The sequence below is a fragment of the Trichomycterus rosablanca genome, chromosome 5, assembly GCF_030014385.1.
Source record: "Trichomycterus rosablanca isolate fTriRos1 chromosome 5, fTriRos1.hap1, whole genome shotgun sequence".
Classification (NCBI taxonomy): Eukaryota; Metazoa; Chordata; class Actinopteri; order Siluriformes; family Trichomycteridae; genus Trichomycterus; species Trichomycterus rosablanca.
This window is the reverse complement of record NC_085992.1, coordinates 46,960,068-46,985,059: the sequence shown is the minus strand read 5'-3', so window position 1 is coordinate 46,985,059 and position 24,992 is coordinate 46,960,068. Positions and strand designations below refer to the sequence as shown.

Here is a 24,992-nt window from a genome sequence, read left to right as displayed (position 1 = left end):
TGGGTGTCACAATAGATTCAGATCTCTCCTTTGATGCACACGTTAATAATATTACTAGAGTTGCTTTCTATCATTTGCGTAATATCTCTAAAATAAGAAATATACTATCTGTTAATGACGCCGAAAAACTGATCCATGCGTTTATAACTTTGCTAACTGGATGCTCTGGTAGATCCATAAACAAACTCCAGTTGGTTCAAAATGCAGCAGCTCGAGTGCTAATTGGGGCTAGAAAATTTTATCATATTAGTCCTGTTCTATCATCTCTACACTGGCTGCCAGTTTAATTCCGCATTGATTACAAAATACTTTTACTAACTTATAAAACACTACATGGTCTGGCTCCACAATATCTGAGTGAACTTATTAATCACTACAACCCAGCACATCCACTTCGCTCACAAGATGCAGGGTTACTTATAGTTCCTAGAATTAACGGCTGGTGGAAGAGCATTTTCTTACAAAGCTCCACAACTTTGGAATAATCTTCCTGCCTCTGTTCGGGACTCGGACACGTCTCGATGTTCAAGTCTAGATTAAAAACATATTTATTTACTCAGGCTTTTGATTAGTATTTTCAAACTAAACAAGCAAACTTAGTTATGCTGTAATAATTAGGGGTGTCAGAGTCTAAAGCTACTCTCTGTAAAACTGACATTTTACTCTTAACGATTTCACATTGTAACTACATCTTCTGTTGTTTTGCCCTGAGATGGTTCTGACGGAAAGTTGTTCACCCTCTCGAGGTTAAAGACCGCAAGTCGAGACTGCAGTGCCAACAATGCTGCTCCTGCTAGATGGGACGGAAACCTGGCGTGTTTGCACCAAAAATGCACAGAACTTTCAACGGACTTGTCACAGACTGGACTGAACAATAAAGAACTCCAATAATTTTTTTTTACTAGTTATAACTCTCAGTTCAATTTAATTTTGTGTTTGTATGATTTATGTAAATCCTATTTATTTAAAGTATCCTCCAGGCCACCCAAAGAGGATGGAGGTCCCTGCTGAGTCTGGTTTCTCTGAAGGTTTCTAAAGTGTTTTTCCTTGCCACTGTCGCCCTCGGCTTGCTCAATAGGGGTTTTTGGTCTGTTGGTCCTGGATTCTGTAAAGTTGCTTTGAGACAAGCACTATATAAATAAATTTGACTTGACTTGACAAACAAAAGTTAGCATCCTTTGCAGTTTTACCACATTTTTCCATGACAGGCTGCAATCGTTCGATTACTAGTCCAGTTCCCTAACTGCTGAGCTACCTCGCTCATATTACTAGTAAATTATTTCAGCTAGTGCCTAATATTTGGCTGATAATATCTAATATTGCTTAATGATGCAACAACGGGGAATGAGGAATTACTTTTCCTTACAGGGCCATTAGAGGGTCAATATCTGACCATGAGCTTGTTGGACGTCCTGTTTTAAAACTATGGCGGCCAATAATATGGAGTTGTTCCATATAACAGCGTCATTATTCAAGGAAGGCTCAAGCACTGATGTTAAACAAGAAGATCCAGCCTGAAACAGACTTCCAGTTCATCCCCAAGATGTTCAACATCTTCAAACTATGTCTTTATGGGCTTTGCTTCAGTCATGCTGGAGCTGTTGGCACACATTACAAAGCATGTATTGTACATAATTGATTGCATAAACCTGTTAGCAATGGATGTGGCTAAAACCCCAGAGCTCAGTCATCAGAAGTCCACATACTTCTTGCCATGCAGTGTAGATACTGCTTGATCTGAACCCTGCACATTACACATTAAGTGTTTATGGTTATTTTGATAGCCTAGCAGTTAAGGTACTGGACTAGTAACTAAGAGGCTGCTGGTTTAAGCCCCCCCAACTGCCAGGTTGTTACTGTTGGGCCCTTGAGCAAGGCCCTTAACCCTCAATTGCTAAGACAATATACTGTTACAATATTGTAAGTCGCTTTGGCTAAAATCGTCTGCTAAATGTCAAAAATGTAAATGTGGCTAAAACCCCAGAGCTCAGTCATCAGAAGTGTTGTCCACATACTTCTTGCCAAGCACGTACGACTTGATCTGAACTCTCCACATTACACATCTGCTGAGTGTCAGCAGCAGAAGGGAAGTTCCTGGGTGAACGGTTGGTGTTGCGTGGCAGTGCCGCCACTCTCGTGACCCGTGTCTTTTCCCTCCCTCGTGGGATCTCACACAGGCTAATGGAGCCGCCACAGAGGCATTAGCGGCATCACGGCCTCCATCTGTGCGTCCAGGTGCTCGTGAGGGCAGGGGGAGGGGAACCCCGGCTATTCTGACCTTGTACTCTCGGCTGCAGGGATAAACACAGGTTTTCGGGCAGAGAAACACCTGCACGCTGTGTGTACTCTCATTATTTAACATTTTATTCACCCCTCCTCTCGCAGTGCTGCAGAACACAGTGTAGGATCCAGATTGTGGTGCACATTGCACGTGTCTGGCTCAGCAGGGCAGCCCCAGGAGGCCTTCATCAAACGGCCGGAAAGCTCTACTCTCAGTCCTGCCTCGCTCTGCTGCCTGAACAACAGGAAGCCGGGATCTGCAGAGGCACACGGGCCGCTCCGGGGCTTCGGCTCTACCCACAGCTAGCCGGCGGTGCACACAGCGGTGATCAATGTACTGAGAGGGAAAACTTCTTTATTGTAGCTCTGTAGCTGTGAGTGTGGATACATGAGCTTCCACAGCAAACTGAGCTTGTTTTGGTTCTAACAGTGTCTGAGACTCTGCCCACAGTGTTTGTATAAGTGTGTGGATGCTGCATGCTGTTTGAGCGACAACAATCCAGTGCATGTGTAGTCTAGTACTAGACTTTATCTCCAATGAGACTTGTACTACCTGTACCAGTCTTGTACTGCACGTTATCTCTAATGAGACTTGTACTAGTAATTGTACTAGTCTTGTAATGAGCCTTGTAATAGTACTTGCACTTGTTTTGTACTAGACTTTACCTCCACTGAAATATGTAATAGTACTTGTAATAGTCCTGCACTAGACTTTAACTTTAGTAGTCCTGTGCTAGACTTTAACCTTACTAGTCCTGTAATAGACTTTAACTTTATCTCCAATTCACCTCACCTGAACGTCTTTGGACTGTGGGAGGAAACCGGCACACCTTGAGGAAACCCACGCAGACTCAGGGAGAACATGCAAGCTCTACACAGAAAGGACCTGGGCAGCTCCACCTGGGAATCGAACCCATGACCAGTGCGTTTGACAAGTGGTTACCCATGATACAGGTTACCTATGATTCCACAGTTCAGGTTTAGTGTCAAACAACATCATGGCCAATTTTGTATCTCCAGTTCACCTCACTTATAGGTTTTATTCCCATACAGACATGGGGAGAACATGCAAACTCCACATAAAAAATGACCCGGACCGCACCACCAGGGAATTGTACCCAGGACCGTCTTGCTGTGAGGCACCAGTGCCGCCCATGAGCCACCATGCAGCCCAAATGAATATTAGTAAAATTAAATCATGGTTGTTTTAATGAGGGAAGAGATGCAGAGCTGCTCTTTTATGATTGAAATGGTTTAAATTTAACACTTCAGAAGAATTTCAAGGATAAGCTAATGGAAAGCAGCAAGGCCAGCCAAGTGCTTCTGAATAACAGCCAAAACTCATTTCTAAGCATTCAGGTTTTTTCAAAATACTGAGAGATTGTAGGTTTTGCTGGCTGTTTAATAAACACCGGAGTCAGGGTGGTGATCAGAAGGGATTAAAAAATAAAAGCTCCATATTTTTCACAATTTACAAAAAATGGCAGCAGGATTCAGTGTTACATGTAGTGGTGTGCGATACTGCAAAATTTGGTATCGATCCGATACCAAGTAAATACAGGGCCAGTATCGCCGATATCGATCCGATACCGATACTTTTTAATAATTAAGGTAGACGCATCATCAAATTGCTAAATCTGAATGAATTTTCATGACATTTAAGTGTATTATTGTAATACATACATTTTTGTAAGTAGCTGCTCTCAGTAGGGTTGTAAATAAATTCAGTTGTTTAAAGCTCAGATTTCTTGTTTCTGGTGCTTTACTTTCTCACAACGTTACCATCATGGCGTATCACCACAAAGAGGCTAACATATACCACGTAGTTGTGTTTGCAAGGTGAATAAATTTGTAAATTTTTAATAGTGACCGAATACATGTGTCCTTGTTAATTTAAAACAAAAAATCGATGCTATTCTGTTTATATTTATAAGCACAAAGTCAAAAGAAAAGAGCTCTCATTCACCAAAACACAGAATAAGAGCCTCACTACATGCTCTGATTCATTTGCATAGGGTAAGCAATGTGCGTAAGGTGCGTCCGTACTTTATGTACAGATAGTTTACACTATTATTTTCATAAAATCGCCCCAATTTCTGTATCTGCAAAGCAAAGTATTCAAAAACTTACAATCTTCCAATGCCTACCAACGTACTGATGTCTGTTAGGATTTTAACAACATAACAGCGTGACTGTACCACAGGCAGAGCAGGAGGGGAGGAGTCAGGTGTGCATGTAAGATGTGAGAGGAGTGAGTCTGTACAGACATGGTCTTTACTTTCTAACGAAACGGGAGAGACGTGCTGAATGTAGCGGAGAAAAAGTGAAACTAAAGTATCTATCCCATCACACTAGTATCCATCCAATGTTGGTATCTATAATATTGATATTTGGATCAATCCGCCCACCACTAGTTACATGATCTGTAGAAGGTTGTACAGAATTTTTTTGGTCCTGGAAACTGTAAAGTTAATTTCAGACAAATGCATATTATAATAAGATAAGATAAGATAGATAAGATAACACTTTATTGATCCCGAAGGAAATTGCAGCGATACAAATAAATCTGACTTGACTTCAGGCTACTAACAACAATTTCTCAATCGTAGATTTGAGAGTACAGTTAAATTTTGCGTTCAGTGCTCCTCAATAAACAAAGTTTACAGAATATACAACATTTTGTTGGATAAAAAAATTGAATTCCTCCTAATTTTTCTCCCAATTTAGTCGTATCAAATCACCCGATTGCATTACGCTTCCTCTCTACCCATGCTGATCTCCACTGACACATGGCCCCTCCGACACGTGTGCAGTAGCTGACTGCATCGTTTCACCTGTACAAGGTGGGTTCAGATGTGGATAAGCTTTGTGTACGGGGAGCCACACCCTGATCAATGCATTATCCCTTGTTCCAGTGCAGGGACCATCAATCAGCCAGCAGAGGTCGTAATTGCATCAGTTATGAGGAGTCCCTATCCGCCTACCCACCCTGTATGGACAACAGCCAATCGTTGTTCATGTAGCCACTCAGCCCAGTCGGATGGCAGAGCTGAGTTTCGAACTGACTAGTTCAAAATGTCAGCTCTGGTGTGATAGTGCGTTTTACTGCTGCTCCACCTGAGCGGCCAAGAATAGAATTTTTCTGGGCATTTTAGTGCCACAGGTGAGCACATGTGTCCTCAGCCAGCATAGTTTTAGTGTCTCAGTTTGTACTGGGGACGATGGTACTCTCTCAGTTTTCCTTCCACATCATGCCAGTTTTTACACCAGAACTAAGAGACAAAGTTAAAGCTGCAGGAAGGTGATATCTGGTCTTCACTGCCTCAGACACGGCCAAACATCTATTGAGCGCCAAGCAAGAACAGTGGCACCACATTTGTGGTCGTTTTAAAGACATTCACGTGTTCATATTTATTTATTTATTTATTTTATTTTTAGTTTATGCATTTTCTCCCCTTTTTCTTCCTTTAGCGTGTCCAATTGCCCGATTGCATCACGCTTCCTCTCTGCCTATGCCGATCCCTGCTCTGACCGAGGAGATCGAAGCTAACCCATGACCCCTCCGACCCCTCCGACATGTGGGCAGCAAGCCGCATGCATCTTATCACCCACACATTGACGAGTGTTGTGCCACCTAGCGTTGTGTACGGAGAGACACACCCTAAGAGCACTCCTTCCTCATCTTTGTGCAGGCGCCTCTGATCAGCCAGCAGAGGTCATAATTGCACCAGTCTGACAGAGAGAGACCCATATCCGGCTTAGTCCCACCCACCTGAACAACTGGCCAATCCTTGTTCATGTGGCCGCTTAGCCTTCAGCCGGCAAGGCAGAGCTGAGATTTGATACGATATATTCGAGATCCCAGCCTGGTTGCAGCGTGTGTTTTTACTGCTGCGCCACCTGAGTGGCACGTGTTCATATTTAGACATTAGACTTTTTAGCTTAACTGACCAAGCTGTTTAGAAACAAGGTCTAAACTGATGTTTAACTGGGGGTTAATACTTGCTAATGCTATAAAAGCAGCACTCTGGGATGATGTGAGGTGTTAAAGCCCCTTCCATATCTACTGTATGTTTTGTGTTTGCATGTATTTTGTTTCTTGGCCAAAATAAAATATTATTAAAAAATACTAGTAACTAATATAACTTAATATTTTTATTAATAAAAAAACTTGTATTAAAAAATTCCAAACTGGCGCTCAGGTGGCACAGAGGTAAAATACGCTAGCACACCAGAGCTGGGATTTCGAATACATCGTATCGAATCTCAGCTCTGCCATCCGGCTACATGGGCGGCTATTGTTCAGGTTGGGATGAGCCGGACCAGCGTTCCTCATAACTGGTGCAATTACGACCTCTGTTTGATCGCTGATTGATGGTGCCTGTGCAGAGCTGGAGAAAAATGCTGATCAGGGTGTGGCTCTCCGTGCACAGGGCTGATCCGCATATGAACTCACCTCGTGCAGGTGAAAAAAGTCAGTCTGTATTGCACACGTCAGAGTGGGCGTGTGTCAGTTGCAAAGCTCCTCAGTCAGCAGTGGAGGGTTGTATTGGTAGAGGTAAAGCGTAAAGCAACCTGGGTAATTGAATACAACTACATTAAAGGAGAAAATTGGGGGAACATTTCGGAGAAAATGAAAAAAAAAAAAATTCCAAACTGCCCAGTGAGCAACAATCCAAAACACATTTCTGACAAGACACTTATGAAAGCTAATTGTACTCTGTGGGATATTGAAAAACCTAACAGTAAGCCCCAGACCTCATTCCTGGCTCATCTCTGCAGAGACAATGCTTTCCCGACATTGCAATGCCTGTTCAGATAGAAGCATTATGCTAATGAACATGCCATGAGCTGATAAATTGTTAAAAGAGAGGATAAGGGACGAGTTAGCACAGGCTAACCATGGTTTGAGTAACTGTAAGCAGTTTTACAAGTGTCCTGGGGGATGCTGTTAGGTACTCCAGTCTCCTCAGACTTTAACATGCCATTACGCATTGGCTACTTTGTCAGTGTATACGAGTGTGTATGAATTCTGTCTAGCCTATATTTCTAATTTATCTAGAGCATAACAACAATAGATTCAAGACCCAATTCAATGCTGATTAGGGCTGGGCGGTATATTGCAAAAACCGATATATTCGATATTACTTTTTACACAATGATAAAAATGGCCATATTCGATATATCGAGTATGTCTAGGATACACAGGTTACCATTTAAGAACATTTAAAACAGAGAACAAGAGCTGCACATAACGCTTTCTCTAGCGCATGAGCGGGTGGGCACCTGCACGCACACACGTGCAAACTGAATCACTGAGTAAAGAGTCAGAAACGACTCTTTTCAAACGTATTATTCATTGGAATCGAATCAGGGAGCTGTGCTCTTATCTATGGTAAAGATTCATTCGTTTTGCTCACACAAGTGAATCAGTTCATTTGTAAAAGAGATTCATTCGTGGTTCTAGCCTTGAAAAACAGATGTATAAACCAATCAGAGCTTCCGAATTCAGATTTTGGACGGAATTTCAATCTCTCTCTTGATTGGTTTCTGATTTTTACCTTATAGGTGAATAAACACAGTTGAAAATGTATTAATATATTCTGGAAATATTCTGGAAACATGTAAGGTGGCCTTCAAGAAGGAAAACAAGCTGATTTGATCCGTAATGGAACAACACACGGAAATAAATTTGATTCGCAATTTGAGTAAGAGAAGCTCAGGTAAGCAGCGGTTATGATTTTATGTTGGTGTGTAGTTGATCTGGGTCGCGGTGCTGTTGTTTAACGTGCGCTTTCATTTTGCAATCATAGCAAAGCATTATCAAATATTGAACTTTTTCGGGATTTAATCGAATTTATTTGAAGTAAAACGGACAGCAGAAATGTGATTGTGAGATTCTGCTGGTTTGTTTGATATAAATATTGTCAATATGAATACAAATAGAGCCGTGTAATAATACAAAATATAAACACTGTAAATCAGTCTGAATTGATCAGAACTACATTGTTTTGTGTTTTTTAAGATAACTTGTAAACCAAATAAGCTAAAATATGGGCAGTGCTCTGCCACTGTACTTTAAGTTTACATTATATCGTATCGTCTCGTATATCGCCACTTCTCAAAAGCATATTGAGATATGTGTTTTTTAGTCATATTGCTCAGCCCTAATGCTGATAATGATGAAGTTGTTACTACAGTAAAGATGACTAGATTAATCCATTAATACATAACAATTCTGGCAGAAGATCACTAAAGGACATCAAATTAGACTCTTATTGGTGAAGGATCACCTTCCTGGAACAGCATGCCAGCAAAGGATTTGCTCCACCCATGTTTTTGATTGGCATCTGGCAACAATACCGTATAGAAATTACAGCATTTTAAACAATAATTATAAGTGTAAGTGGGAGGGGGAGAAGGACCACTTGCTTACAGGGCCACTTTATATGTGAACACCTGACCTTGAGCTTGTTGGACGTCCTGTTTTAAAACTATGGCGGCCAATAATATGGACTTGTTCCAAATAGCAGCGTCATTATTTGAGGAAGGCTCAAGCACTGATGTTACACAAGAAGATCTAGCTTGAAACAGACTTCTAGTTCATCCCCAAGATGTTCAACATCATCAAACTACATCCTTATGGGCTTTGCTTCAGTCATGCTGGAGCTGTTGGCACACATTTAAAAGCATGTATTTTACATAATTGATTACATAAACCTGTTAGCAACAGATGTGGCTAAAACCCCAGAGCTCTGTGATCAGAAGTGGTGTCCACATACTTCTTGCCATGCAGCGTATGTACTACTTGATCTAAACCCTCCACATTACACATTAAGTGCTCATGGTTATTTTGATGTAAATGGTGAAAACCACATTTGTGTATGTGGGGTGGAAATCCAGAGACTAGATTGTGTTCATAAATGAGTGTGATTTCGCATATTATGCAAATTAGATCAATATATCTAGGTGGGGGTGGCACGGTGGCTCAGTGGGTAGCACTGTCACCTCACCGGGTCCTTTCTGTGTGGAGTTTGCATGTTCTCTCCGTGTCTGCGTGGGTTTCCTCCGGGAGCTCCGGTTTCCTCCCACAGTCCAAAAACCTGCAGTCAGGTTAATTGGAGACACTGAATTGCCCTATAGGTGAATGAGTGTGTGTATATGTGTGTGTGTGTGTGTGTGGCTGCCCTGCGATGGACTGGCACCCCCTCCAGGGTGTTACTATGTGCCTTGCGCCCATTGAAAAGCTGGGATAGGCTCCAGCACCCGCCCACGACCCTAAACGGATAAGCGGTTAAGACAGTGAATGGGTGAAAGATATTTAAGTGGGCGGAGCTAGACAAGAATGTGAGACAAGTAATCAGGGAAAAAAGACCTTTGTATTTACCTCATATGGAATAGCAAATATAAACCTTGAAATTAGACACTATGCTATGCAATAGCGCCACCATTAGGCCAGTTAGGCTGAGCTCAAGTGCCTAAGCAGCACGACTGTAGCAGGGCTGTAGCTAAGTATCTGTTGAATCATGTCAAAATCACTTAAGGTTTGGTCTGTGTGGGGATCAAATACTTCCCGCAATCTGATTGGACGATTGACCAGTTTGAGGTGTTGACTTGGCCTCCAAATTCCCCAGATCTCAATCCAATCGAGCATCTGTGGGACGTGCTGGACAAACAAGTCCGACCCATGGAGGCCCCACCTCACAACTTACAGGAATTAAAGGATCTGGTGCCAGAAAGCACAGCACACCTTCTGGGGTCTAGTGGAGTCCATGCCTCGACAGGTCAGGGCTGTTTTGGCAGCAAAAGGGGGGACCAACACAATATTAGGAAGGTGGTCCTAATGTTATGCCAGATTGGTGTGTGTCTTCGGTGCTTGAAGCTTTAATAAATGAACAAATGAATGGATGAATTAAAAATCACACAGGTTTTCAGGCAGCTGAAGCATTTGGAACGACACTTCGTCAATCCTGTGGTGAAGCGGCGCTTTCAGTACCAGGTCTCTGTCCCAAAATACCTCCCAGTACCTGATGCTAATATTGTTAGGTGTTAATAAATAGTCTCAGGTCAGGTCAGCGTTTTGCATTAGCAGAATTATATTTGGTTCCCTGACTGTGACTGGAAATGTGTGTGTTTTAATTCAGAAGCAGAAAAGCTGAGGTGGAGGTAGAGGTGGAGGTGGAGGTAAAGCGGGATGAAGCGAGGCTTTTCTGATTTACAGTAAAGCAGATTAGCGGTCGGGGCAGCAGGCTGCCATAACGCACGACACTGAGCTCCATCAGTCATGCAGCAAAATAACACCGGGCCACCTGAGCTCATCCGCCTGGATCCCAGCACCGATCGATTGGGCAGATCAGCTTTTTGGCTGGCAGATCTGATTAGAAGGGCAAAAACATCAATGACTATTTAAGGTCTCAGAGTGAGCAGCGGGGACGGTGGGGTGGGGTGGGGTGGGGTGATGCTTTCTTCCTGTGTGAGCGTAGGTGTGAAAAAGACTTCATTAGCGCTAAATGATATTTTGTTATTTATTTAACATTATAGCTTTACTATACATGGTCGAAAGTATGTGGACACACATTCACTGCTAACAGATTTATGAAATTAATGGTAAAAAGGAAACGCTTCCAACTTATTTGCAACCGTTCGAGAAAAGTCTTATTCCTGTTCTAGCAAAGACTGTCTGTAAGACTGATTGATCTGGACAAACTCCAGCAACCTCTACAGAGCCCTGACCGCAACCCCACTGACCACTGTTGGGATAAATTAGACTGTCAGTTACAAGGCAGACCTAACAAACAGACCTAACAAACACTCATTTAACTCCATGAATGGATGGACAGTCAGACAGACAGATCAGAGACATGAAGAGGGGTAATAAAGGATAGAAAAGAAAGAAATAAGGAAAAGAAAAGAAGGAAGGAAAATAAGGAAGAAAGGAGAGAAGAAGGAAGAAAAGAAGGAAGGAAGGAAGGAAGGAAGGAGAAAAGGAAAGAGAGAAGGAAGGAGAAAATGAAAGAAAAAAGGAAGGAAAGGCATGAAGGAAGGAAGGAGAGAAGGAAGGAAGGAGAGAAGAAAGGAGAGAAAGAAGGAAGGAAGGAAGGAAGGAAGGAAGGAGAGAAGGAAGGAAGGAGAGAAGGAAGGAAGGAAGGAAAAAAAGAAGGAAGGAAGGAGAAAAGGAGAAAAGGAAAGAAAGAAAGAAAGAAAGAAGGGAAGAAGGAAGGAAGGGGAAAAGAAACAAAAAGTAGGAAGGAAGGAAAGAAAGAAGGAAGGAAGGAAGGAGAAAATGAAACAAAGAAGAAAGGGAAGGAAGGAGAGCAGGAAGGAAGGAAGGAAGGAATAAAGGAAGGAAGGAAGGAAGGAAGAAGGAAGGGAAGAAGGAAGCAAGGGGAAAAGGAACAAAAAGTAGGAAGGAAGGAAAGAAGGAAGGAGAGAAGAAGGAAGGAGAGAAGGAATGAATAAAGGAAAGAAGGGAGGAAGGAAAGAAAGGAGAAAAGGAGAGATGAAGGAAGGGAAGGAAGGAAAAAAGGAAGAACGGAAGGAAAGAGAGAGAAGTAAGGAAGAAAAGAAATAAGGAAGATCAGAGACGGGGTGTGAAAAAGGAAAGAAAAGAAAATGTATTAAAATGTTTTGTACATATAAAAGATCGTGTGTATTTACCAAATGACAAATATCACACATCCGCGTGTGTGTGTGTGTGTGTGTGTGTGTGTGTTTGGAGTATTAAACTGGGCAAACTGCAATGTGCCAAGGCTACAATCTGCAATCTGCGATCTCCGTCATCGCCAACAGCAGGATCAGAAAGTAAACAGTCCCCACAAGTCTGATTCACACCGACCCCTCGCTTTTATCCTTTCTGCCTGGTCCAAACTTAGTTGCTATGGCTACAACATCACATATTCAATAGAAACTGTGAGGAGCTGCACACAGACGCTCGTAGAGATGAATCCAAAAACAGGAACCAGCACATGTAGCCAATAAAGTGTCACGTATTAGCTTTACGTTTTTATTTATATAACAGGTGGTTCAGATCAAGTAGTTTATTTCACTGTACTGGTTTTACTCAGCTGACCACCAGTTGCTTCGTAATGCTAACAGTCCTCTCAGCTTTAGCAAACTGTTTAACTATTAGTATCAAATAGCGTAATAAACTAATTGTTTAATTATTATAATGCATTTTTTCCCTTTTCTTCCAATTCAGCGAAGTCAATTCGTCTTCAGCTGCTGGAGACTTTGTCGTGTCCGCGGAGGGGATATTCACCTGCCTCACGCTCCCTTAGACGTGTACGTAGTCCACCGAACCCTTCTTATTCGCCTATACATTTGGTGAATTCACGCATGAGGCCAGTATTTTAGCGAGGAGAGCCACGCCCTGACCTCCACGCTGCTCCACTTCCTGTACAGGCACCTCGGGCTACTAACCAAGGTCCTTACACAGAGTAGAAGACCCCACCCACATTAGTCCGGTCTTTTGTCCTCCCGGCAGATTTTAAATGGCCAGTTTTGTCTGCTGCAGGCATTGCCAATTATGCCCACTAGAGGGCGCCCAGCCGACAGTTAGCAGAGCCGAGGTTCAAACTCGGGAGTTCAGAATCTCAACGCTGGTGTGCTAGTGGATTATCCCGCTCCGCCACCTGGGTGCCTGGACTGGATAATTTAACCCTAATTTAACTCTAATTTAATTTTGCAGAACAGACTTTGGACAGATTATGAAGAAGAATGTGACACTAGCAGGTACATTTTGGACCTGCCGTTGCCTTTATGCTAATATTTTGGCAGCCTGACGAGCACTAATAGATGCCACCAATAAAGCAAGTCCTGTTTGATGACGGTGCTTGTCTTCCTGCACCTTCAGCCGTTATTCTCTTTAACTGCACAATGAGCTGAACAGTACAGATGAACATTTACAAACAATAATAGCTCATATAAATGTTAATAGGGGATTTATTTTGAGTTTGTTGTAGCTTAATTTTGTCCTTATTTTAATTTGTGTTTGTATTTACAAGCTGTATGGTCAAGATGCAACATACATAGAATTTATTTATTCATTTATTTATTTTCTCTAACTGCACTATCCTGGTTAGGGTAATAATGGGTCTGATGCCACCAGATTATAAACAATGGATGAAAAGGGAAAGTACACCCTGTTTAGGGAACCAGTCTATCACTGGGCATCACATGCAAACAATCACTCACTCACTCAGGAACAATTTGGAATGGAGAATTGATCTTAGGGCACATTCACATGAGAGGCGACCTCTCTCAATTATTACTGCTCATAAGTTCTCTCCACTAATTAAATTCCTCACTCGTTGTTTTAATACAATAAGTCATGTTGCTTTATTTTAAGCTTTTTATACATTAAGCATTGGTACGAGTCGAGTTTGAGTCATTTTTACCGCGTTGTAACAGTTCGTCTTATTGCAGGCGCTTTGAAAAGGTCAGAGGCAAACTGGGTCAAAGTTCAATCAGGTGAATGCAGTGACAAGCACAAAAATGAGTGAGTGAGCCCAACACTGCAAAAGTGCCACACTCCATAGAAAACAACGGCACAGCTGGCGCAGGAACGGTTTTTCTGAATGATCCCTTACACATGTTTTTGGGAGGTGGGAAGCTAGGGTACCCCTAGAAAACCCACTTAGACATGGACAAGGTGAATCATGTCAGTTTGCCAGTCTTTTTTTTAAATCAAGGCTTTATCCTGGTCAAGGTTGCAGCAGGTCCGGTTTCACAATGAAACACTGGGCACAGGGCAGAAATAGGGCACCAATTTTGTGCAGGGCTTCACCACTATTCTGTCAGATCAAGTCTGTGTAAATGCACAGGAGGCCGATAGCACCCCCGAGATTCAAATCCCGGATCTCAGAGGTGGTGGACAAACGTAAAGGACCGCTGTGCCACCTGAGCACCTTGTTCTTAGTATTCATATTGTTATTTTTTGCTTATTGTTTAAGGTATTTCCTGCCTGTTTTGTTTTCTTAATAGCACAAACTGTTTCTATTCTATAAACAGAAATTAACATTATAATGTTATAAAACAAAAACAATTAGTTTTTTCCACAAGTGTCACTTTGCAACAGGTGGAAATACATTTCGGCCACATTTAAGACAGCTGTCGTAAATATTATTGTGGGTTTTTTTATTTTGAAAAGCTATTGGATTTAAAAAAGAAAAAAAGGGTGAACACTTAAGCCCCATTCCCATCCAACCCCACCCCACCCCCCAAAACATACAATAAAATAAATAAATAACACTTTTGAGGTCATCAAGTGCTACCACATCACAATATTAAATTAGTCCTATATAATTCAGCTTTTACTTTTTCTGACACTAACTCCAGCAGTCGTTTTACATGTTTGTACAAGAATTAATTTAGCACGTCTGCCCACTCAGAGCCACAATTATTTGTCAACCATCTGTCAACCAGGAATGGACAAGCATGCAGTGAAAGCTTTTCTTCTCTAACCAACACAGACTGAAGTTCAGCACAAAGCCTGATGGGAAAACTCATGACAAAAGTTTAAAAGAAATCAGATTAAATAAAATTCTTCTATGTTTGTGTGTTTTTGTGGATTTGTGAGTTACTCTTTTAAGCTAAATAAGCAAGTGTGTATGTGTATGTGTGTGTGTGTGTGTGTGTGTGTGTGTGTGTGTGTGATTTTTTTAACAGATTATAGCAATATCTAGGATCTATTCTTGGCAGTGATTCCAGATGCCAGACCATTGTGACCCTCACCAGGATGAATCTGTTAGTAAAAATGTATAAAGAAATGAAATATAATTCAGCTAGAAGTCGAAGCTTAAGTTTGATGATCAGTAATAAATAAAGACAGATGACTGGACAGACAGAACCACAGACAGTAAAACAGAGATCAGAATGTGAATGTGAATCCTTACCGGTGAGCTTCTCGAGTTCAGTGAGGGTCTCCTGGTAGGTTTTAATGATGTGGCTGTAGCGAGCAATCACATCTCTCCTCAGGTTGTCCCAGTGTGGAGACAGCTCACCAAGATCATGCAGCTCCTGGATCCTGACCAACACAACACACTTTGTTCACTTCAATGGCCATTTTCAATCAGTCACTAAACACCTATTTATTTTTAAATATTTAGGATTTTACCGTCATGTTTTACACACTTTGGTTCCATTAATGACAGGACAGAAAGTTACACAAGATTCATCAGTTTAATATCAAACACAATTTTGTGCCATGGACAATTTATTATCTCCAAATCACCTCACTTGCACGTCTTTGTACTGGTGGTGGTGTGTTAGTGTGTGTTGTGCTGGTATGAGTGGATCAGACACAGCAGCACTGCTGGAGTTTTTAAATACTACTGTCCACTCTATGAGACACTCCTACCTAGTTGGTCCACCTTGTAGATGTAAAGTCAGAGACGATCGCTCATCTATTGCTGCTGTTTGAGTTGGTCATCTTCTAGACCTTCATCAGTGGTCACAGGACGTTGCCCACGGGGCGCTGTTAGCTGGATGTTTTTGGTTGGTGGACTATTCTCAGTCCAGCAGTGACAGTGAGGTGTTTAAAAACTCCATCAGCATTGCTGTGTCTGATCCACTCATACCAGCACAACACACACTAACACACCACCACCATGTCAGTGTCACTACAGTGCTGAGAATGATCCACCACCTAAATAATACCTGCTCTGTGGTGGTCCTGTGAGGGTTCTGAAGAACAGCATGAAAGGGGGCTAACAAAGCATGCAGAAAAACAGATGGACTACAGTCAGTAATTGTAGAACTACAAAGTGCTTCTATATGGTAGGTGGAGCTGATAAAATGGATAGTGAGTGTAGAAACAAGGAGGTGGTTTTAATGTTATGGCTGGTCAGTAAATATATATATATATTCTTGTGTATTCATTTAAAACCAAAAGCTAATGTTTCAACTTACAATTAATACCCAAAATGAATCGTTTCACAAGTTTTTAATCAAATGGCTTCCAGGAACAGAACAAAAGCATTTTCCTTAGAGCTAATCCTCCATCCTTATTAGTCTGCGTGATACTGCTCATGTTTTGTGGAAGAGCCCAAAGGGCCCGAACAGCGGGGCAGAGCTACATTCTGATTTACATAGGTAATAGGAAGCTTATCTGGCTAACACAGTTGCTTTTATGTTATGCTACTGTTTGGAAAAAAAAGACCTTTATTACATCTCATTAATACAAAGCTTAGGAATATTTTAATTGTGGAGGAAATTTGCATAGAGAACAATGAATCATTTTCATGTAAATCTGGGCTCTGAGTCTCCACGTGACCTTAATACCTTCGGCTATGGGATTAGCATCTTCAAATGATTAATAAACCATGAAAGCTGCTGATTCTTTATAAAAACAATAATACATTATAATAACAGTGGTATCTACTAAAGCACACATGAGATTATTTGCACTTATGGAAGATTTCAGGCTTTAAGTTGCAGAGCTGATAAGACTAGCGTGACGTACAGACGATCCTCTTTTAGCCACTTTCAGAGAAAATGTTCTGTACTTCCTGTCTCTCTGTCGCTTATCTACACCACTGCTTGAGCTTTCTGTTCGCATTATAGCCCGGTGCACCCTGGATTATAAATGGCAGTGATTCAGTAAATTGCAGTGATTCTGTGTGCACTCCTAAAGGTCATTAGAGACTGGTCAGCGGAGGAGGAATATTTTTAATATTTGTTAGCCGAACGGACAGCACCAGAGAGCCCCGACATGCTCCGAAATCATCACTTTCTTAGCTGGGCTGCATCCAAAACGACGTTGTTCACTTAGCCTGTTGCAAAAACTGCACATACACGCGTCTAATAAAAGCACGCTATTAAAAAGACGGCATTTTGCGAAACAGTTATTATGATTTATATGTTTTTCCTTCTTCTTGCTCCTGCTAAGTATACGGCAAGTAAGCATAAAAAGCTCAGTTACACCCTGCAGGACTTTTACATTTTTCATCGGAAACGGCTTGAACAAATCAAGTGATGGTTTCTTTTTTTTTCTTTTTTTAAATATATATTTTGTTTTATGCATTTTCTCCCCTTTTTCTCCCTTTAAGTGCGTCCAATTGCCCGATTGCGTCATGCTTCCTCTCCACCAATGCCGATCCCTGCTCTGATTGAGGAGAATGAAGCTAACCCACGCCCCCCCACACGTGGGCAGCATGCCGTATGCATCTTATCACCTACACTTTGACGAGTGCAGTGCAGCTCAGCGTTGTGTACGGAGACACACACCCTGAGAGCACTCTTTTCTCATCTCTGTGCAGGTGCCATCAATCAACCAGCAGAGGTCGTAATTGCACCAGTCATGGGAGAGAGACCCCATCCGGCTTAGTCCCGCCCATATCTGAAGGAGCGATGGTTTCTAATCAGACTGGAAAATAAATCAGAAGTACAGTGTATCACAAAAGTGAGTACACCCCTCACATTTCTGCAAATATTTCATTATATCTTTTCATGGGACAACACTATAGACATGAAACTTGGATATAACTTAGAGTAGTCAGTGTACAGCTTGTATAGCAGTGTAGATTTACTGTCTTCTGAAAATAACTCAACACACAGCCATTAATGTGTAAATAGCTGGCAACATAAGTGAGTACACCCCACAGTGAACATGTCCAAATTGTGCCCAAATGTGTCGTTGTCCCTCCCTGGTGTCATGTGTCAAGGTCCCAGGTGTAAATGGGGAGCAGGGCTGTTAAATTTGGTGTTTTGGGTACAATTCTCTCATACTGGACACTGGATATTCAACATGGCACCTCATGGCAAAGAACTCTCTGAGGATGTGAGAAATAGAATTGTTGCTCTCCACAAAGATGGCCTGGGCTATAAGAAGATTGCTAACACCCTGAAACTGAGCTACAGCATGGTGGCCAAGGTCATACAGCGGTTTTCCAGGACAGGTTCCACTTGGAACAGGCTTCGCCAGGGTCGAGCAAAGAAGTTGAGTCCACGTGTTCGGCGTCATATCCAGAGGTTGGCTTTAAAAAATAGACACATGAGTGCTGCCAGCATTGCTGCAGAGGTTGAAGATGTGGGAGGTCAGCCTGTCAGTGCTCAGACCATACGCCGCACACTGCATCAACTCAGTCTGCATGGTCGTCATCCCAGAAGGAAGCTGACGCACAAGAAAGCCAGCAAACAGTTTGCTGAAGACAAGCAGTCCAAGAACATGGATTACTGGAATGCCCTGTGGTCTGACGAGACCAAGATAAACTTGTTTGGCTCAGATGGTGTCCAGCATGTGTGGCGGCGCCCTGGTGAGAAGTACCAAGACAACTGTATCTTGCCTACAGTCAAGTATGGTGGTGGTAGCATCATGGTCTTGGGCTGCATGAGTGTTGCTGGCACTGGGGAGCTGCAGTTCATTGAGGGAAACATGAATTCCAACATGTACTGTGACATTCTGAAACAGAGCATGATCCCCTCCCTTCGAAAACTGGGCCTCATGGCAGTTTTCCAACAGGATAACGACCCCAAACATGATGACAACTGCCTTGCTGAGGAAGCTGAAGGTAAAGGTGATGGACTAAACCCAATTGAGCACCTGTGGCGCATCCTCAAGTGGAAGGTGGAGGAGTTCAAGGTGTCTAACATCCACCAGCTCTGTGATGTCATCATGGAGGAGTGGAAGAGGATTCCAGTAGCAACCTGTGCAGCTCTGGTGAATTCCATGCCCAGGAGGGTTAAGGCAGTGCTGGATAATAATGGTGGTCACACAAAATATTGACACTTTGAGCACAATTTTGACATGTTCACTGTTGGGTGTACTCACATATGTTGCCAGCCATTTAGACATTAATGGCTGTGTGTTGAGTTATTTTCAGAAGACAGTAAATCTACACTGCTATACAAGTTGTACACTGACTACTCTAAGTTATATCCAAGTTTCATGTCTATAGTGTTGTCCCATGAAAAGATATAATGAAATATTTGCAGAAATGTGAGGGGTGTACTCACTTTTGTGATACACTGTAGTTTTATAACAGAACATTATAGAAAACCTGGTACAAATTAAATAAATAAATAAATGCTTCAATACATTTGTGTGAAGGTGAAGTAATGTATTGTAATTTATATCAGGGGTCGATTTTTATTTTGCAGAATTTGGGAGTTATTCCTCATACCTCTCTGTACCTATATGTATCTATAATATATACATATAGTACTTATGACCACTGACAGGTGAAGTGAATAATATGATTATCTCTTCATCACGGCACCTGTTAGTAGGTGGGATATATTAGGCAGCAAGTGAACATTTTATCTTTAAAGTTGATGTTAGAAGCAGGAAAAATGGGCGAGTGTGAGGATTTGAGCGAGTTTGACGAGGGCCAATTTGTGATGGCTAGACGTCTTATTAAAATATTATGTCTCTTACATCTACCCCAAAACTCCCAAAATATGTACTAGGATGTGTACACTGCTCTGTGGTGGTCCTGTGGGGGTCCTGACCATTGAAGAACAGCATGAAAGGGGACTAACAAAGCATGCAGAGAAACAGACGGACTACAGTCAGTAATTGTAGAACTACAAAGTGCTTGTATATGGTAAGTGGAGCTGATAAAATGGACAGTGAGTACAGAAACAAGGAGGTGGTTTTAATGTTATGGCTGATCAGTGTGCTGTATGCTGATGTAAACATGTCCCTCAGTTTTCTTAACTGCTGAAGCAGCTTGAGCAGCTTGTTTGTTTTTTGCCTCTTAATAAACAGTTTATCAGTTATTGTGGTGTTACTGTGAAATGAACTATAAAACCGATTTTATACATTTTTAGATGTGTTTGTGTGTCTGTAATTACATTCAAAAGACAATGAAAATGAAAATGATAAAACTAAATGGAGGTATAGAGTATGGAATAATTAAGGTTTGGGAGAAAGAACACAACTGAAACTCCTCCCAACGTCTAATTGACTGCCCTATATATTTTACCCATCATTCCCTTCTTTCCAGCTTGATAGATCCTCGCACCCAAATACTCCCTATTCCCTCTACAGAGCTCCACGTTCTTGTTTTCCTAAATAATATATAAAAAAACAGTTCTCCTCACTTCCTTTACAGTGTCATAATTACTTCTCATCCAGTATATACTGTAGGTGCTTGAGTAACTAAGTTTGGAAAACTCCCAAACAATACAGAGGATGCAGTGTATTGTAGCTTCCATTTATTCTATCATTCAATTTATAGTGTTTTTTAGTGACTGATCTGAATTGTGGCTCTTTTCTTGAAAAATCCATGATAGATAGATAGATAGATAGATAGATAGATAGATAGATAGATAGATAGATAGATAGATAGATAGATAGATAGATAGACAGACAGACAGACAGACAGACAGACAGACAGACAGACAGACAGATACTTTAATCCCGAAGGAAATTTAGACCTCAGTAGCAAGTTACATTCATCAAAAAGTCAAAAGAAATAGTACACACTACAGAGATTCACATTATACCAACAAACAAACAAACATTCAGGCAGCTCAGCTTTGTTTGATGGCTTGCGACCATTTACCTTCCTCCTCACATTTCAGAGCTTTTCAGTGAGGTTCAGATCAGTTCTAAGGTTTGAGTTGATCATGACAAGGTCCTGCCCTGGTGGCCCTTCATCCTCACCTCTGAGCTGACCGTGTGACATTGAGCGTTATCCTGCTGAGAATCTCGTACGTGTTTTGATTTTTAAATCCCTCACTGATACAAATCTGCCTGATTCCAGCCTCGCTAAAGCACCTCCAGATTATCACACCAAATTACTTCATCTAATATCACAGTGGGTGTGAGACCCTGCGGCATGTAGGCCTCTCCAGGGTTCCCCCTAACAATTATTTGCTACCCTTGGGTGGGTAAATAACTAAATAAACACATTTTAACAGGCACATGAACATAAAATGAACTTGTACTCGTACGCCCCCCTTGTGGAGGCTGTACACTACATCTTGTAAACCAGATTTTTTTTTTCAGCCACCCACATTATGTCCCCTAAGTGACCCAGGCAACACATCAAATTGATCAAAACATCAAAATCATCAAACCAAAACACAAAAACTTTATTAATTAATGAAAATTATGGCAATCTGGTCCCACTGTGGTTCCACGAGCCTTCTGGCCTCCACAAGGGGGCGTTCGTGTACAAGTTCATTTTTCGTGTACAAGTGCCTGTTAAAGTTTGCTTATTTAACTATTATTATTTTTCTCTGTGACCCATTTTCTTTGGCTCGCCACCCTTGGGTAAACCCTGTTGTAAACCACAGTGGGACCAGATTGCCACCATTTTTATTATTAAGTATATAATGTTTTGTGTTTCATTTTGATGCATTGTTTGTGTTGTCTGGGTCACTGTAAAAAGCATGGTCTAAATGTGGGTTGCTTAAAAAATGGTTGACAAACCCTGCATTAGACAACCAGCTGCTGGACCAAACTAAGAACTAGACTCATCACAGAAGACGACGTTACTCCTGTCCTCTACGGCAGCGGTCAACTTGGCAGTATTGGGACACTGAAACTCAACGTCTTTTAAACTCAACGCCACTCCCAGAACCAACTAAAGTAAAGTTTCAAGGTACCACAGTACTGACCATCATTCATCAAACACCTATTTTAGAAATTATATACAAAATCTGTCCAAAATTATGTGGACATCTCTCTTAATTATGGATTTCAGGTGCATGCAATGAATGATATAAAATAAATTATATGCTTCCAACTTTGTAGTGACAGTTTGGGGAAGATTTTAGTCAGTTCCGGTGGTTTTACCTCACATAAACAGATCCAAGAAGACATGGTTTTTAAAAAGATGGTGTGAAGGAAATTATTTTGTCTGACATGTTTATCCAAAGCAACTTGCAATTATGACAGAATACAATTTGAGCAATTGAGGGTTAAGGACGATAAAATGCAAAAACTGTAAAACACACAGACCAATCAATTTTTGGTGTAAACCCCCCAATTTCTATGCTCCCATTTGTTCATAAGTTGCTGTTAAAAAATCAGGCAGCTCAGCTTTGTTTGATGGCGTGTGGCCATTTACCTTCCTCCTCAGAATTGAATTTAGCAGTCACTTTTATTCAATGTGAGTTACAATTATGACTGAAAATAATCTGAGCAATTGAGGGTTAGGGGGCTTGTTCAGAGGCCCAACAGGGGCAGCTTGTCAGTATTGGGGCTTCCCTGTTTATAATACAAATATAATTATTCTACTATAATAATCACAGCTGGTTTCTTGGTCCTTACATGGGTGTCAGCATTAAGTTATTACAATCATTATAATTTCATCAGATAATTATAAAATTATCTAGCTCCTAACAGACAGATAGCAAAGGCAGGGTTTAAACCCAGACCCCCCAAACCCTGAAGCTGCTCACCACTCACACCACCTGTCACTATGCAGCACAGCGAGTTTGGTCCCTTGTTTAATTGATTAGTCATGGTAATTGTCTGTAGGCTACAGCTGGGTGCGTTTACGCCGTGTTTTGTGAAAAGAAGGGTGTATTAAAGCGGTCTGTGTAATAACAGCTTTTCTCTAATGGCACTCGAGCGCTGATGTTCCATCGCGCTGTTGTCATGCTGCAGAATTAGTGCTCTATTAGTGTGTTAGCACAGATAGTGGGCTGTGATTATTACCCACTGAAACACTATTAAAGACGGCGAAGGCTTTCACACACGCTCTTCATTAATCCATTTCTATTGATTTCTCATTTTGTTTTCTAAAAGAAAACATCAGAACAGGGTTGAGCTCTAATGAAAGCATTCATCCTGACAATAAAGAAGGAATAATATTATACCCTGAGACACACACTCACACACACACACGCTGCATGATTAAAGCATGTGTGGGTGGAGATGATGCAGGATTGTCAACATCAACTAAAACAAAGTTCAGACAGGGTCAGGATGGCTGTGATTTAACTACAGGAGAAGACTAAGTAAGAGAAAGATCAATAACACAGAACAATCAGCACCCGGAGTATCAGTTAATTAACAGTTATCAGTTTGTAGTAACTTCTGAGAGTCGATCTGCAGTTGCTGACCAGAAGCTTTACCAGAGTAACAACAACATCCCTGTGTAGCTACATGCTCGGCACTGTACCTTACAAATATCGCAATTGAAAGACTAGCAGAAAAACAATGACATTTTAGTATATTTTCACTATTTCCATGTTAAACATGTCAGTCAGAAATGCTTTGAAAATGCCTTAATGACCTTAAAGACCTCCTTCAAGTATTGAGATGTAAAGAGATCAAGCATTAGTTTGCAACAGTCACAGAAAAAAACTGCAAGACCCCCCATTATATTATATATATATTTATTTATTAGGATTTTGAGGTCATGTTTTACACTTTAGTTTCATTCATGACAGAACGGAACTTACAAATTACCCAAGATTTATCAGTTCAAGTTTACTATCAAACACCATCAATTTTGTGCAGTGGTACCTTGAAACTCGACGTCAGTTGGTTTTTGGAGTGGTGTCGAGGTTAAAAGACGCTGAGTTTCAAGGTATTTCTTCCTATAAGGATGTTTGGGAAACCTGTTAATGCGTCCCACTGTCCTGTGGAACTGCATATATTTTAGTCTAATGTAAAATAATGGGGTTGTTTTTTACACTTATACACTAAATATAAACACAAGTATAAAATAAAACCACTGAAATACAATTAAAAAAAATACAATAAAATCTGCACTTTAGCTTTACTTCTTTATTGTTTCCTTACACTTCTTAATACTGTATTCCATTCAGTAAAGGCACATTCACATGAGTAGTGACAAAATAGCTTTTGCTTTTTTCACAGTTTGTGCACTGCCTGTGAATGCGCCTTTATTAAACGAAACACGGTATTAAGAAGCGTAAGGAAACAAAAAAGAAGTAAAGGTAAAGTGCAGGTTTTATTGTATTTTTATACTATTTTTAAGTGTTTTCAATTTTATTTCAGTGTTTTTAATATAGATTTATTATACTAAAACAACGAGTGAGGGGCCACTCAGGTGGTGCAGTGGTAAAAATACACGCTGAAACCAGAGCTGGGATCTCGAATACATCGTATCGAATCTCAGCTCTGCCTGCCGGCTGGGCTGAGCAGCCGCATAAACAACAATTGGCCTGTTGTTCAGATGGGTGGGATTAAACCGGATAGGGTCTCTCTCAAGACTGGTGCAATTACGACCTCTGCTGACTGATTGATGGCGCCTGCACAGAGATGAGAAAAGAGGGCTCTCAGGGTGTGTCTCTCCATACACAGTGCTGATCTGCACTGCACTCGTCAAAGTGTAGGTGACAAAATGCATACAGCTGCTGCCCACGTGTCGGAGGGGGCGTGGGTTAGCTTCGTTCTCCTCAAACAGACCTGGGATCAGCATTGGTGGAGAGGAAGCATGATGCAATCGGCCAATTGAACACGCTAAAAAGAAAGAAAAAGGGGAGAAAATGCATAAAGAAAAAAAAAACGAGTGAGAAATTTCATAAGTGGAGAGAACTTGTGAGCAGTAATAATTAAGAGAAGTTTAGTGCTCCTGTGTCGTTCATTTAGCACATAAATCCAAGTTAAGCTTTATTTTTTATGATGTGTTTTAAACTTGGAAAAAGTGATTCAGAACCCCCAGCTATAAAACAGATTCTTCTCATATTTGCACCCTGATGATGTTGCACCGCTCAAGCCAAGTGCTGAATATGTTTTAAGGCTGAACACGTTGAGTTTAAGGGTACAGATTTCTCCACGAAGGGTG

At 41.3% G+C, this 24,992-nt stretch overlaps 1 protein-coding gene across 3 annotated transcripts in view; it reads right to left on the bottom strand.

Moving 5' to 3' along the window:
- inpp4b (inositol polyphosphate-4-phosphatase type II B) overlaps positions 1 to 24,992 on the bottom strand; it is a 422,536-nt gene that overhangs the window by 98,159 nt on the left and 299,385 nt on the right. For all 3 annotated transcript variants that reach the window (XM_062996233.1, XM_062996234.1, XM_062996232.1), the window contains one exon: positions 15,174 to 15,304. In XM_062996233.1, the coding sequence (XP_062852303.1) occupies positions 15,174 to 15,304 (131 nt within the window). The remainder of the gene's footprint in view (positions 1 to 15,173; positions 15,305 to 24,992) is intronic.